Genomic DNA, 14,964 nt, shown 5'->3' on the forward strand with positions numbered 1-14,964 from the left:
CCCAAAACATGTATATTCATGTGCTTCATGTTGTCATTCAATTCCCTGAGTCTCTGCTGATATTTTTCCATTCTTTTCCCCATATTTTCTTTTGCTTGTTGGATTTCAGATGCCCGTCCTCCAGTTCACTAATCCTATCTTCTGCCTTTTGAAATATACCATTGTAGGTTTCCATTGTTTTTTTCATCTCTTCATCTTTTCATCTTCACTCTTTTTTCAACTGTGCCTTTCATTCCCATAAGTTCTGTGATTTGTTTTTTCAGTCTTTCAATTTCTTCTTTTTGTTCATCCCTTGCCTTCTTTATATCCTCCCTCAATTCACTGATTTGATTTTTGATGAGATTTTCCATGTCTGGTCAAACTTCCTGAATTAATTGTTTCAACTCCTCTATCTCATTTGAATTGTTGGTTTGTTCCTTTGAGTGGGCCATATCTTCAATTTTCCTAGTATGATTCATTATTTTTTGCTGGTGTCTAGACATTTAATTTCCTTAATTAGTTTATTCTGGGATTGTTTTCACTTTTTTACCTAGGATTTTCTTGCTGGGTGACTTTGTTGTCTATCTGTTCTTTGACATTCAGTTCAGTTTATTCTAGAATTCTAGCTTAGGTTTTAACAGATCAGAATTTTTCAGTTATTGTTTTCTTGTTTCTTGCCCTGCCTATATGGTGCCTTTTTTTACCTTTTCCCTTAGGAGGTTCTACTTAGACATTATAGATCCAGTCAGATTTTCCCAGACCAGACTGGCCTCCTCTCAGGAGGAAAGAGTCATCTGCATCAGTTTTCCCTGAGGATGAGACACAGCAGGTTGGCAGACTTTCCTATGAAGCCTCTAGACCCTATGTTTTTCCTATCCTGCCCAGTATATGGCACTTGTCCGCCTGCAGATCCCACCAGCATAAAGTGATGTGATACCTTTAACTTCAGCAGACTCTCCCTGTTGGGGGCCTGGTTGAGACAGAGGAGAGGTTGTAGTCTGGCTTTAATTGTGTCAGTTTTCCAGACCCTGCTGGGATCTGATTTCCTTGAAGGAGGGATTCCACCTGAGCTGGGTGGGCTCCACCCCTCTCCTGGAGAAGGCACAACCTCCAGGAAATTACTTCCTTTCACCCTGACCAGCTTCTTTGCCTCTCCAACAAGCTTAGTTCTGCCCTTGCCTGGGCAGTTGGAGCCTTAGAAGCCTTGCAGTTGTATGCAATGAGCAGCCAAGCCATAGAAACACAGCCACAAAAAAGAAAATAAAAAATCCTTTTCAGAGCAGAACCCCCATTGCTCAGACTTGCCAATCAAGAGCTTAAGTTGGTACATTGCTCTATGTATCTCCAGGTCCTATGTGCTCCCTCCTTTCCTTCAGGGCCCAGTCCCTTTCAAGTATTTTGTGCTGTCCAATCTGAAAAAAACCCTCTGTTTTTTTCTTTTCCAGTCAGCCCTGCCCCCTCTGCACCAGGGCAAAACCAGTAACCTCAGCCCTTACTCAAGGTTCAGCTGAGCTGGGGCTCTATTTTAGTAGTCAGAATTTGTTAATTAAGTCCACAATTGGAGGTTGGTTGAGCTCGGCCCCTTGCTGTTATAAAGTCTCTTTCCTTTCCCCTCTGGGAACCAGCCTGTGGGGGAGCACTGGCCCCTGCAGCTTGTGGGGCTCACGGTTCTGGGTGAGATTGTATGTGGTCCAGCTGATTGTTCAGATTGGTGTATGCTGTGTGTCCAGTTACTGATGTGGCCCAGCAGTTTTTCTGTACTGTTCCTGGCTATTTACTAGCTGCTCTGGAGGATGAACTAAATCCCACACCTCACTAAGCCGCCATCTTGGACCAAGTCTCCAGTCTATGTTTTTTGATTGGGGAGTTTAATCCACTAACATTTGATGTTATTATGGTAAAGGCAGTATTTTCTTCTGCCATTTTGTCTTTTGGATTTTATATGTCATGGCTTTTTTTCTCTCTCTTTTTACCCTTTTGCCAGTAAACTGTTTTGCCGGGTACATTATCCTTGGGTGGCAGTTTTTCTCTTTCAGTATCTTAAATATATCATACCATTGCCTTCTTGCCTCCATGGTTTCTGCTGAGAAATCAGCACATACTTTTGAGTTTCCCTTGTGTGTGATGGATTGCTTTTCTCTTGCTGCTTTCAGAATTCTCTCTTTGTCGTTGACATTTGAGAATCTGATTAGTAAGTGTTTTGGAGTAGGTTTATGCAGATCTATTCTGTTTGGGGTATGCTGTACTTCTTGGATGTGTAATTTTATGTCTTTCATAAGAGATGGGAAATTTTCAGTGACTAATTCCTGCATTATTCTTACTGTCACATTTCCCTTCTCTTCTTCTAGGACACCCATGACATGTGCATTCATGTTTTTTATTTTGTTATTTAATTCCCTAAGACCCTGCTCATATTTTTCCATTCTTTTTCCTGTTGTTCTTTTGTGTGTAGGATTTCAATGCCTAGTCCTCTAGTTCACTAATCCTTTCTTCTGCCTCATCAAATCTTTTATTGTAAGTCTTCATTGTGTTTTTCATCTCTTCTATTGTGCCTTTCATTTCCATAAGATGTGCCATTTGTTTTCTGAAGCTTTTCAGTTCTTCTCTATGGTCACCCAGTGCCTTTTTTATAGCCCTCATAACTTTTATCTTGTAAAACTTGTTGATTTGATTTTTGCATTGATTTAGCATGGTTGTTTGAACATTAATTAGGTGTTTCAATTCCTGCATCTCATTTGAAGTGTTAGTTTCTTCCTTTGACTGGGCCATATTGCATTTTTCCTAGTGTGACTTATAATTTTTTTTTGGCATCTGAGAATCTGTGTCCTTGATTAGTTTATTCTGGAGGTCATCTTCACTCTTTTACCTAAGGTTTTCTTGTTGGTTGGGTTTGTTCTCTATATGTTTTTTGACGTTCTTTTCAACTTATTCCAGACCTCTAGCATTGTTTCTATTTAATTTTTCATAATTTTTTCAGCTCATTTTTTTCTGGTTTCTACCCTGCCTAAATGGAACCTTTTTAAAAATTATTTATTTTAGGATGTTCTCCCCAGATATGATCAACCCCAATCAGATTTTTCTGGACAAGACAGGCTGAGGTCTCAGGAGGCAGGTGTAGTCAGTATCAAGTTACCCTGGGGATGAGACCCAGCAAGTTGTCAGAGATTCCTGTGAAATCTCTAAGTTCTGTACTTTTCTTATTCTGCCTAGTAGGTGGTACTTGTCAGCCTGCAGCTGTCCACCAGTGGAAAGTGGTGTGGTGACTTGAATTCTAAGTCACCTGTACTTGCCATGGGCATTGTTGAGACAGGCTGAGGTAGAAGGTGGGCTTAGGGCTTAGTCCCTGACATCTGAACTCTCTGATAGAGGGCCGTCACTTGAGCTGGCCCCTGCCCCTTCTTTTCTTTGGGAAGATAAGCCATTTAGGGAATTATCTCCTTTACTTGATTTGCTACTCTGTCTCTCAGACCTGTCTTAACTCCACCCTTGCCTGGGTCAGGGCTGATGTGCCTTGGGGCACAGCCCTTTCCCAATATCATGAGCTAGGCTGACTCCAAACATCTGTTTTTTTTGTTTTATCTGCTGGGAGAAACCTCAGGATTCCTTTCCTGCTTGTTCTTGGTTTATATGTGCTTGGAGCTTGTATTCATCAGTCCAAATTTGTTAATTAAAACTACAGGTGGAGCTTGGCTGAGCTGCCCTTCCTTGCTCACAGCAGAGACTGCTTCTTTTTCCCATGGGGAAGTGTTTCTGACAGAACAAGCTGTGCCAGTGGTGGAGTGGTGCCAGCCTCCAGCACTGGGCAGCTTTACTTACAGTTCTGTGCTGTGTTCTCAGCCCTTCCACTGGTTCCAGACAGGTGTGCAATGTGTGTCTTGTCACAGATGTCCCCCAAGCAGGTTTTCGTTAGTTTCTAGCTATTTACTAGCTGCTTGAGAGGACTAACTAAATTCCACACCTTCCTCTGCCACCATCTTGCCCTGCCTCCTGTGCATTGTTTGATTCTCTGGCAGAGGCGCCCATTGAGCTCCCCACTGGTCTAGTCTGTTTTACCTTATTTTGTATAAGGGGACAAGCATATACATGCTTCTACTCCCTTATCCTGAGCTGATTACCTCAATCAACTCATTGGACTCATTTTTGCTTTTTAAATAAAGGATTCTATGCCTTTGTATCCCAATTGGGAGCCTTCACTATAGCCAGTACCTTCACTTGAGGGAGCTTTTTCCCACACCCTTTTGCATGCTGGCAGGCCTAGACTCCTTGTCTTCCACCTTCCCCACCATATCAGTTACCAGCAAAATTGCAGTTGACCTCATGTCTCATTCCAAATGCATCTCTTCTAGTTTACATACTTTGGTCTCAGCTGGTAGTCAGTCTCACTGCAAACAACAGGGGCCACTCTATACCAGCCACCAGCCACTTTGTCTCTTTGCTGGCTGACTGCAACTTCAGCTCTTCCAGCAAGGAGACGCCCTGCTGGGGTTTGGAGAGCATCACCATACTCTTTTAGATATCTACAAGACATGCAACAGAGGCCCATATAGACATCTGTGGCCAGTCTGGGGTTTCCCAGGTACTGGGAACCAGCAACAAGACTTTCTCTAAAAGAAGACACATCCAGGGCTGCCCCCAACCACCCTATAACAGCATGATTGAGATTCCAGAGAAAGAGGTATTAAATGCTGTGGTTATCATTGCAAAAGCCTTTATTAAAGGAACTATGTACAAACAGCTTCAGCTACTGTGACTGACAGTGAGATGGTAAGAAGTTCACTTAAGTATGTCTGTGCTTATGGCAACCACTCTACAGATTACATGTGGTTGAGGAACAAATGTGTTAATTGCCAGAGCTTGGATTTAAGTATTGGGGAAACATCTTGATATACGCTCTTTTTTCGAAACAAGATGTGTTCATGTAGGCTGTGTTCAAGGTTATAATAACCAAAGTTTGGTATGCTTCCAGGGTGATATCTGAGGAAGGGATATCTGAGGAAGAGGACAGGGGCAGGATCAATCCTTGGTCAAGCAGGAAATTTTACTTGTATCACACAAAATACCTTAAGAACTTTTTTTTAAAGGGAGTCTATATAGTCATAGATAAATATCAGCTTTTAAAAATTGATCTATGATGACATGTTAGAAGAACATTACTTTTAAGAAAAGTATATGAGGTAGCCTTCTGGGGTGGTGGAAATATCTTGATCTAGGTGTTCGAGTGTATGGATGTGTTCATTAAGCTGGAAGTTATATAATTATTAGAAATTGAAATGCATAATTTAGAAGTACCTTTTTATTTACAAATCTACTTATAAAATGAATTCTTAGACTAATAATGTATATTGAAAATTCCTACTATAAAGTAGGAATAATTTGAACTTTTTATACTACAAAGATCAAGTCATATTTACTTTGCTTGGTTTATGACATGATGAATAAACTTTTGGTCTTTGAGGTAGCTACACTGAGGAAGATGGCTTGTGGTCACATTTTTTCAACTTGTGCTAATCTTTCTCATCTTCTCAAATGTCAAATGCAATTGTTCCTCTACTACATAACACAAATAAGCATCTCCTTGTATGTATAATCAATACCAGAACCTGAGAAATAACATTACAGCAGGGAGTTCAAACTATTCCTTTGGAGCGAGTGTTCCCATTTTGCATCATACTAGCTTTATATAAAGTGGTATAGTAAGCTCTTACTCATGCTGCGAATACCCTGAATCTTCCATAAGATGATTTCTAATTTCCTTTCTGAGGGATATTCCCTACATTCATAAGAAAAAGGAAACAATAATTTTACCTTGCAAATAAAACTACAGTTAATAAAAGCCTAATGATAATATGATTAATACATTGCAGAAGAAATCTCTTGGGTTTAAAAATAGCTTTATTTAGCATTCCATTCCAAAACACAGAAACGTAAGAAAAACCTTATCTATTATAAACATAAAAATAGTTAAATACCATAATTTAATGTAAACCAAGTGTTTAAAAAAGGTGAAATATTATAATAAAATACATGCTATTTACACAGAACCAAGTTAAAGCTACTTCCACATTTATCTTAGCAGATCATCAATCTTAATGTCATCCTTGACAATGAAACAAACACAGCACTTCTATTTGTACTGGTCATTAGGGAAAAAATAATTTTATTTACTTTAAACAGATACAACTCATTGTGACATTTAGAGCAGGAAGGCAGAAAATGCCCTTTCTGGGATTCCAGACACAACCACTGTATGTGGAGGCTTGTAAACCATTCTGTTGCATAACCACAGAGCCTATTCTTTCATTTAAGTGCAAACCAGTTGATTCAATTCAGTTACCGCTTAAGAAAAGTAGTATATATATTCTCCAAAAATAAACCTTTATTAAAAACGGTCAAAGGTGAATATAATATCAATTATGTAAGAAAGATAAAAGCATAAAAATATATATTGTTCCAAACAAGCCCCTTAATATAATGTGAAGAATAGGAGTTTATAAAACCAGATAGGGTAGCTAAAGATTAAAAACAAAATGTCAAACCCAATCAAAATAAAAAAGAAATAAACCTAACAATGTTTCTTGAAGAAAGTGATATTTTATTTAGCCTGTCATTATCACGTGAAAGCCACCATGAGATCTGTGACGGATGCCAGTATCACTATAATGTATAGTGTTTTGTTTGACCAAGGATATAATAAGCTGTCATCATTGATCAGTTTAAGCAGTTGGCTTTTGTTTTGAGGATCAACATTCATTGTTATACTGCAATTCAGGTATCTCTAAGAGGCATAATTAAATCCAAGGTCAGGAGCTGAAAATGCAAAATAAATGCAAGAATAGATACTAGTAGAAGATCCTGTTCCATTACCTAATCACAGGTTCTTAAATTTTTGACCTCTGGACTACTCTGCATTCATAAAATTTATTGAGAATCCAGACTCCAAAGGGTTTTTGTTTCTGTGGTTTATATCTATCAATAGTACTATATTAGGAAACAAAACAGATATTTTAGACATATGAATTCACCTAAAAAATAATAAACCCATTACATGCTAACATAAATGACATTTTTATGAAAAATAGATATATTTTCAAAAAAAAAAGGATTTGTGAGAAGAGTGGCATTGTTTTACATTTTTGTAACACTTTTTTTGAGAGAATAAGAGTGAAAAGGCAAACAATGTATTGATATTATTATGAAAATAGTTTTGATTTCACAGACTCTTGGAAGGATGGGTCCAAGGGCCATATTTGGAAAACTGCTGGTCTAATCGAAGGCCTGCCATAACCAAAAAAATAAAAGTCCACACAGAGGAGCCTTAATTTTCATCAGAAAACACAAAAAACAAAAGCAAAATGAAACAAAAAAAATCCACACATGCACACACAAATCACTGCATAAAACACTCCCACCTTCAGTATTACCTAAGAAGCCAAAAATCGCCATGTATTCACGGCCAAGTTCAAAACAATATTGTCATTTCTGCTCAGATCATTAAGATATATTCACTTGTAGATCATAAAACTACAAAACCTGTTAGTTAAACACACGTGCTTTAGTTTCCTTCCCAACATTTGCTTAATCTTCTCTGTACTGAGCTGGTTGTGTTCTTTACTTTGGCACAGCATTGGTATAGACTAGAGAATGGCAGGGGGTTAACTAATAGCCCACACATTCCAATTAGGAAGATGTTAGCCATTTATGGTGCAGCTGCTCTATTTCTGACTATGTGACAGCTCTGATAAACTTCAGGGAAACAGAGGGAGAAAACTCTCTCTGTAACATAGTATAACACTACCACCTTAGGCTTAGCACTTCACATTTTACAAAGTACTTTGACACACACCATGTCATTTCATCCTTCTAAAGCCCCTGGTAAAGGGCAGGGTAAATAATATTATCCCCATTTTAGAGATGATCAATTTGAGGCTTAGAGACATGGGTCTGGCCCAAGGTAATGTGGCATGTATGTGGCAGAGCAGAATTAAGATTCAGGCCATCTGACACCAAGTTCAGGAACCCCCAAATACTCTTCCTTCTTCCTTTGGTTCCAAACAGGATTTGGAGGGTTTGGTGGGGACAGAGATAGAGCCAGCAGGGAATGATTCCTTCTGCTCATCGTATATTTTCTCCAACACTAAGGAGGCTGGGGAGTGGCACAGACATTTCCTTGAACAAATCTAATGAATTTTCCATCAGTGCATACAAAACAAGCCCTCTTAGGAAACTGTCTTAACTTTTCCTTGTGGGACCAGTTCATGTGGACAGTTCAATCACAACCACTTCTCTCCATTCCAAAACAAAAGTAAAATTCGTGCAGTTAGAAAGAAAATCCAATAAAAATACAAAATGAAATGGCAACAGTCATGAGAAGGGATATAACTTGATTTTGCAATCTTCCTCCATCAACTGGAAAACAATTTAAAAATCACAGTTCTTATTGAATGGAAACTTGCCTCCTATTAATCTTTTTTTTTTTTTTTTGCATGGGCAGGCACTGGGAAACGAACTCCTATTAATCTTGAGGCAAATAATTTAGCATATCTAAAAACGTTTAGAAAATAATTTCCAATTTTTCATTTTAATTCAACTTTTAGCTGGTTGGAGAGTCTGTGGTTGGTGAGAGAATAGACAGCTAAGTAAAAAGTAATGAATCAGTTAGAAGAAAATAGTATTGCCAAACGTGAGCAAAGGCATAATCAGTATCCATTCCCTGTAATATATATATATATATATATATATATATATCCACTTTAGAAGTTATTCTGCTGCCAGAGAATGCTTTCAACCCAAGATATTAATTCAAATTACATGAGACATTCAGAGATGCTAAGCAAATATGCTTTAATTTTCTGTGGGTGGGAGGAGTGGTCAACCCCCCCAAAAATTCCTACTCTAAAACACACCAAACACCATTAAGGACCAATTATTTACTTTCTTTATACCGTAAGCAAATTATTTATTGTTCACTCTCTCTCTGAGATGTTTCTAAAATTAACATTTTCTACATGCATGATTTTACATTAGAAAGTAGATGGAGAAATAGGAGGTTAACATAAGCCAGTAAGAGTTACAAAACATGCTCAGTCTATCTTATTTGCAAAATTCAACAGCATGTTGCTTGCTATTTATTCCACAAACTGTTGGTGTCTTTTCCTCCAATTTTGGTGAGTAATGCTCCCTTCACAAGTGATTGAAGTAGAAGTTAAAGACTTTAAGACAATAGCCTCTACTGTGTTGATACCCACATATGTGTATATATATATACACACACACACATATGTATGTATATATGTCCTTTTATCACATGAAGACCTTCATTAGAATATTTTTCATTCTTCATTAATATTCAGTAGGAAAAATAAGCACGGATAATAAATTTCTAGTAGAAACAAAATTAAAGGAAATCAAATCAAAGTGTGAAGTGGTATATTGTAAGGTACAACAAAATAAGGAAATGCACATTTATGTAGTGGTAAAGTGCTAAAAAATCCTTTCATTAGCATTTTAAAAATGATTAGAGTAGAAAGAAGTTTGCAGTTTTATTTGATGGTGGTGACCACAGGCACCATAGCAATAGCACTGGCTGAGTTGGAGTTGACGATGTCTTCATACTCTGGAGGTGGGTCTAAATGAGGGTCCGTTTCACTCCTCCTCAGGTTCACCTGGCCAGTAGCCTCCTCATAGGTTGGTGGGGGGTCACAGTTGGACAAGCGTGTGGAGACAGAATCTGAGCGCCCAACCACATATTCCAGAAAGCCTGGAGACAACCCACTGCTATCAAACACTTCATCTGGTGGTGGCGGAGGCGTGCTAATATTCAGGTGCTGAGGGAAAGGAATGTGGCTCTCAGTCACTGTCTGTCTATGAGTTTTGTTTCTTAGGAAGCATCTCCAGATTAGGAAAATGATAAGGAGGATAATGAAGAGACCAAAGATCAATGGAAATGTAAGGTAAAATTGAAACCAGTCACTTCCTCTGTTACTTTCTCCCTGCTGTGCTTTTGTGTAGGTGCTCCAAAATTCCTTCTGAAAATATAAGACAAAATAAATTGAAATCAGTACAATCAAAAGATGGAAAATTCAGATGAAAAAATGTCTGGGTCAATGAACATAATGAACAAGAGACCGAAACCAAATTTGTTGGTTCAAACAACCCATAGCCTATAATTTCCAAGACAAGAAATTACAAATAAATTATGGTACCCAGTCTGGATCCTCCCCAAAAGTTCAGTTAGAACCCATCAATCTTTTTATTTACATTTTGAGCTATCACATGTCAGAGGAAAAAATTTAAAAATGAGGATTTTCTTTCTTGATTATAGCAAATAATTTTCCTTTAAAATTACAAGTAAAAAAGTCATTCTCAATATCTATCAAGGTTCTCATCATCAAATTCCCATCATCATTAATAGTATGTGTTATTTCAGCTACAATAGGCTTTGGTACTCATTTAACAGATGAACATGTTTTCTAATGGTTCTATTTGGCATTTGCTTCCACCAGACTTTCCTCAACTCCCTCTCTAACCCCTAAGTTCAGTACAGAGATGTACAGGATACCGAATGTTGAAACTATGCATTGCTCTTACTATAGACTCTGGTTAGTAAAGAAATTGTTAGGATATTTCTAAACAGAAGTCTAAATGAAATGTGGTCTCGTGTTTCAAGTATTTAATGATATGGGGGGAAAGATTTAAAAGGAAATAAAAAGAAACCTGACCCAATAAATAGCCCTGAGAACTGAGTAAGTTACTCTCTAAGCCTTAGTTTCCTCACCTATAAATCAGAATAATCCTCACGTATCATATAGGCTGTATGAACATTAAATGAGATACACACACACACACACACACACACACACACACACACAGCATTTAGTCAACTGCTTGACAAATAAACACTCAATAAACAGCAGTGATTATAATTAATTTTTTACATATCATAATCAACTCTCTACTTCAAAATGACTGGTTAATCTATCTCATACCCTACTGATATAAAGACCAGCCTGGATCCCAATCCTAGTCACCTTGATTTTCAATGATTAACATAGTCTATAAGTGCTTTTCTCTTGATAATATTTATTTGCATGTACTACAAGTCACTGACGATATTTGAAATATCTGGTTCAAGGGAGGAGCCTTTGGAATCCATTTCCAAGGGAGTCGTATCGTTATGAAAATGAGAAAATAAGGTGTACTGAACTAGATCAGAGGTTGCAAACTCAGATGTTCCAACAGGGCATAACATTTACATAAATCCACAAATCTGGTCAAATGTAAGATTTGGGGTACTAAAGCTGATTGTTTTATAGTCACATGTTTTATTTACATAGCCTTACAGTCCTTTCAAATATACTTGGACATAACAATGGCCCAACACCATCACAATTTTTCACCCCTGAAACAGATGTCAAAGGTACATTACTGTTCCAACATTCCATGATTCTAAGATTAATTTGGACGTGTTATAATAAATATTGTGTAATTTACTAAAGGCAATATACATATTCACAATGAATTGTTCATAAAAATCAGAGGAAAATATGCAACGTTCAATATTAAAATAAGCCAAAATCGTAAAAAAGTATTCCATATACAGGATTCATTTTATGACAATAACAAAAAAAAATGATTTGTTTCACTAATATTTAATATCAAAACTTTAATTAAGACTTCCAGGAAGATGGCAAAATAGGAGAGGCAAAGCTAACTTCTCTACCATGGACTAGAGAAAAGGTACAAAAAGACCAGGACAGCAGTTCCAGGGTACCAGCAGCCATAGAGTGACTTCTACATAATATAGGGAGGACCTGGATGACAAAGCAGAGAAATTACCACGGAAAGGATTGGGTGAGTTTATTTAATCATGACCACCTCTGGGGCTGGCTATTATACACCTGCCCAAAGAGGGTGAGGGAGGAGCTGAGCACTCCCCACATTCCTATCTCTGCAACCATTTGAGGAATCATTTCTCAGCTCCACAGCTGGGAGCTCCAGTGTGGGAGTGGGAATTTGGGAATCAACAGACTTATTTTAGCCACACAGAGACCTTGTGGCTGTGAGAAGTGCCTACCCCTCAACCCTGAAGCAGGCCACAGCAAGTGCCTGGTTTAAGGGAACATTGAGGAGCCCTCTCCTTGTGAGGAGAGGGATGCAGAGCAGAGTAGAGCCAATTTGGCAGTCAGCAAGTAAGAGAGAAACTGATTTCCGCTGCCTGTATTCTTTCTCCATGGAGGTCTGCAACATTCACAGCTTGCACAGGCAGAGGCAGGGTGAAGGGAGAGAGCCAAATGGAAACACCAAGAGTTCCTCACCCAGCCCAGTGGCCTGTGGGTAGACTGCAGGCAGGGAACTTGCAGGCTGCCAAATAGCAGGGCACTTCTGAGCTGGCTGAGGGCTGGGACTCGCAGTCACATAGCCTGAGGTTTTTCCACTCGGAAGCTTCGTAATCGCCAGATCGATAGTGCCCACAAGTGGATTCTCCACCTAAGTGCACAGAGCACACCCTGTACCCTCGGAGCTGATAGTCTCCAGCACACAGGAAGACCAGCTGCACTGACTGTATGCGCATTTGGTTTGGACCCCACCCAGCAGGCTCCAACGTACAGGGAAAAGCAGGTTTGAAGGGAAGAGGTGGCACAAAAGTGCTATCTTCTGGGAAAACAGAGAAAGTACACTCTGGCAAATTGCTGTTCTGCCAAATTTCCTACAGATATCCATATAGACTCGCATCTCCCATGGGAGGCCTTGGCCTAGCTCTCATTGGGAATTATTGATAAACCAAGAACCAAAGGAGACCTTCAATACAAATACAAGCAAATATAAAAACTTGGGTAAACAAGATAAATCAACTTTCAAAAGAACCTTATCAAGATAATCAGATGAAAAAAAAAACAGAAATTTTTAAAAGCACATGAAAATGCAAGATATGGGCAAGCCAAATAATCAAATTAGAAAGCCAGAGAAGACACAGAATTTAGAACAAATAATCAAAGATATACAGAAAAATCTCCAAAATCACTTCAATGAGTTGGCCAAAGACATAAGGATATAAAGAAGACACTAGAACAGCATAAAGAAGAATTTGAAAGAGTAAATAGAAAAATAGCAGATCTTATGGAAATGAAAGATGTTGTAGATCAAATTAAAAGCACACTGGAGACACACAACAGAAGATTTGAAGAAGCAGAAAAAAGGATAAGTGAACTAGAGGACAGGGCAATTGATTGTGAATGTACAAAAGAACAAATACTGAAAAAGATGGAAAAATTTGAACTGGAGCTCTGGTAAATGATGGACAACATGAAATACACAAATATAAGAATCACTGGTATCCCAGAAGGAGAAGAGTAAAGGGCTGGGAAAGTTAGTTGAAGATATAATAGGGAAATTATATAAACACGCAAATCAAAGTATATGGGGCAAACCTTGGCAAAACTGAAGGAAGCGAGAGAAATGTAAAGTTGTCATAAGAGCTAAAGAAGGACACTATATGTTAATAAAAGGAACAATTCATTAAGAAGAAATAACAATCATAAATGCCTATGCTCCCAAGCAAGGAGCTTCAAAGTACATAAGGCAAACTTTGGCAAAACTGAAGGAAGCAATAGAAATTTCTACAATAATAGTGGGACACTACAATACACCACTCTGTTGTATAGATAGAACAACCAGAGGGAGGATCAGTAAGCAAATAGAGAACCTAAACAATTCGATAAATGGATTACACCTACCAGACATATACAGATTGTTGCATCTCCAGACACCAGGATATACATTCTTTTCTAGTGCTCATGGAACGTTCTCCAGGATAGATTATATGCTGGGGTACAAAACAGGTCTCAATAAACTTAAAAGGATGGAAATTATTCAAAGCACTTTCTCTGACTATAATGGAATGAAACTGGAAATCAATAACCACCAAAGAACCAGAACATTCACAAATATATGGAGATTAAATAACACACTCTTAAACAACCAGTGAATCAAAGAAGAAATTGCAAGAGAAATAGGTAAATATCTGGAGACAATTGAAAATGAGAATACAACATATCAAAACTTTTGGAATGCAGCAAAGGCAGTGCTGAGAATGGAATTTGTAGCTTTAAATGCATACATTAAAAAGGAAGAACGAGCTAAAACCAAAGATGTAACTCAACAACTGAAGAAGTTACAGAAAGAACAGCAAATTAACCATAAAGCAAGTAGAAGAAAAGAAATAACAAAGATTAAAGAAGAAATAAATGAACTGGTTTAAAAAAAAATTGAGTCAATAAAACCAAAAGTTGGTTCTTTGAGAAGGTCAACAAGATTGACAAACCCTTAGCTAGACTGACAAAGCCAAAAAGAGAGAAGACGAAAATAAACAAAATAATGAGATGGGATCATTACTATGGCTCGCAAAGAAATAATAAAAAAAAAAACATAAAGGGATACTATAAACAACTACATGCCAACAAACTAGGTAACTAAGAGGAAATGAATTTACTAGAAACACGTGAACATCCTACACTGACTGGAAAAGAAACAGAAGAGCTCAACAAACCAATCACAATAAAGAGATTCAATCAGTCGCCAAAAACCTTCCTACAGAGAAAAGCCCAGGGCCAGTTGGCTTCACAGGGAAATTTTACCAAACATTCCAAAACATACCAAAACACCATTCCTGCTCAAATTCTTCCAAAAAATTGAAGAAAAAGGAATACTACCTAACTCATTTTATGAAGCTAACATCATTCTAATATTCTAATACTTTCTTTTAGTATAAATATAATACTTTTTGATAGTGAACAACTTCCAGGCCAAGATGGCAGCTTAGCAATGTGTGTGTTTTAGTTCATCCTCCAGAACAACTACTGAATAACCAGAAACAGTACAAACAGCTCCTGGGGCCACATCAGTGACTGGACACACAGCGTACCGCACTCTGGACCAGCTGGACCGGCTGCGAGACCCCCAGAACCGTGAGTACCCCAAGCTGCAGCG

At 38.1% G+C, this 14,964-nt stretch overlaps 1 protein-coding gene across 1 annotated transcript in view; it reads right to left on the reverse strand.

The window, feature by feature from the left end:
• Positions 1-5,863: 5,863 nt before the first annotated feature.
• The window catches only part of PRRG1 (proline rich and Gla domain 1), a 139,703-nt gene continuing 130,602 nt past the window's right edge, over positions 5,864-14,964 (reverse strand). Inside the window, exon 4 of the mRNA XM_077146756.1 lies at positions 5,864-10,004. Within this exon, the coding sequence (XP_077002871.1) occupies positions 9,519-10,004 (486 nt within the window). The 3' untranslated portion in view covers positions 5,864-9,518. The remainder of the gene's footprint in view (positions 10,005-14,964) is intronic.

Source organism: Tamandua tetradactyla, chromosome X, assembly GCF_023851605.1.
Source record: "Tamandua tetradactyla isolate mTamTet1 chromosome X, mTamTet1.pri, whole genome shotgun sequence".
NCBI lineage: Eukaryota > Metazoa > Chordata > Mammalia > Pilosa > Myrmecophagidae > Tamandua > Tamandua tetradactyla.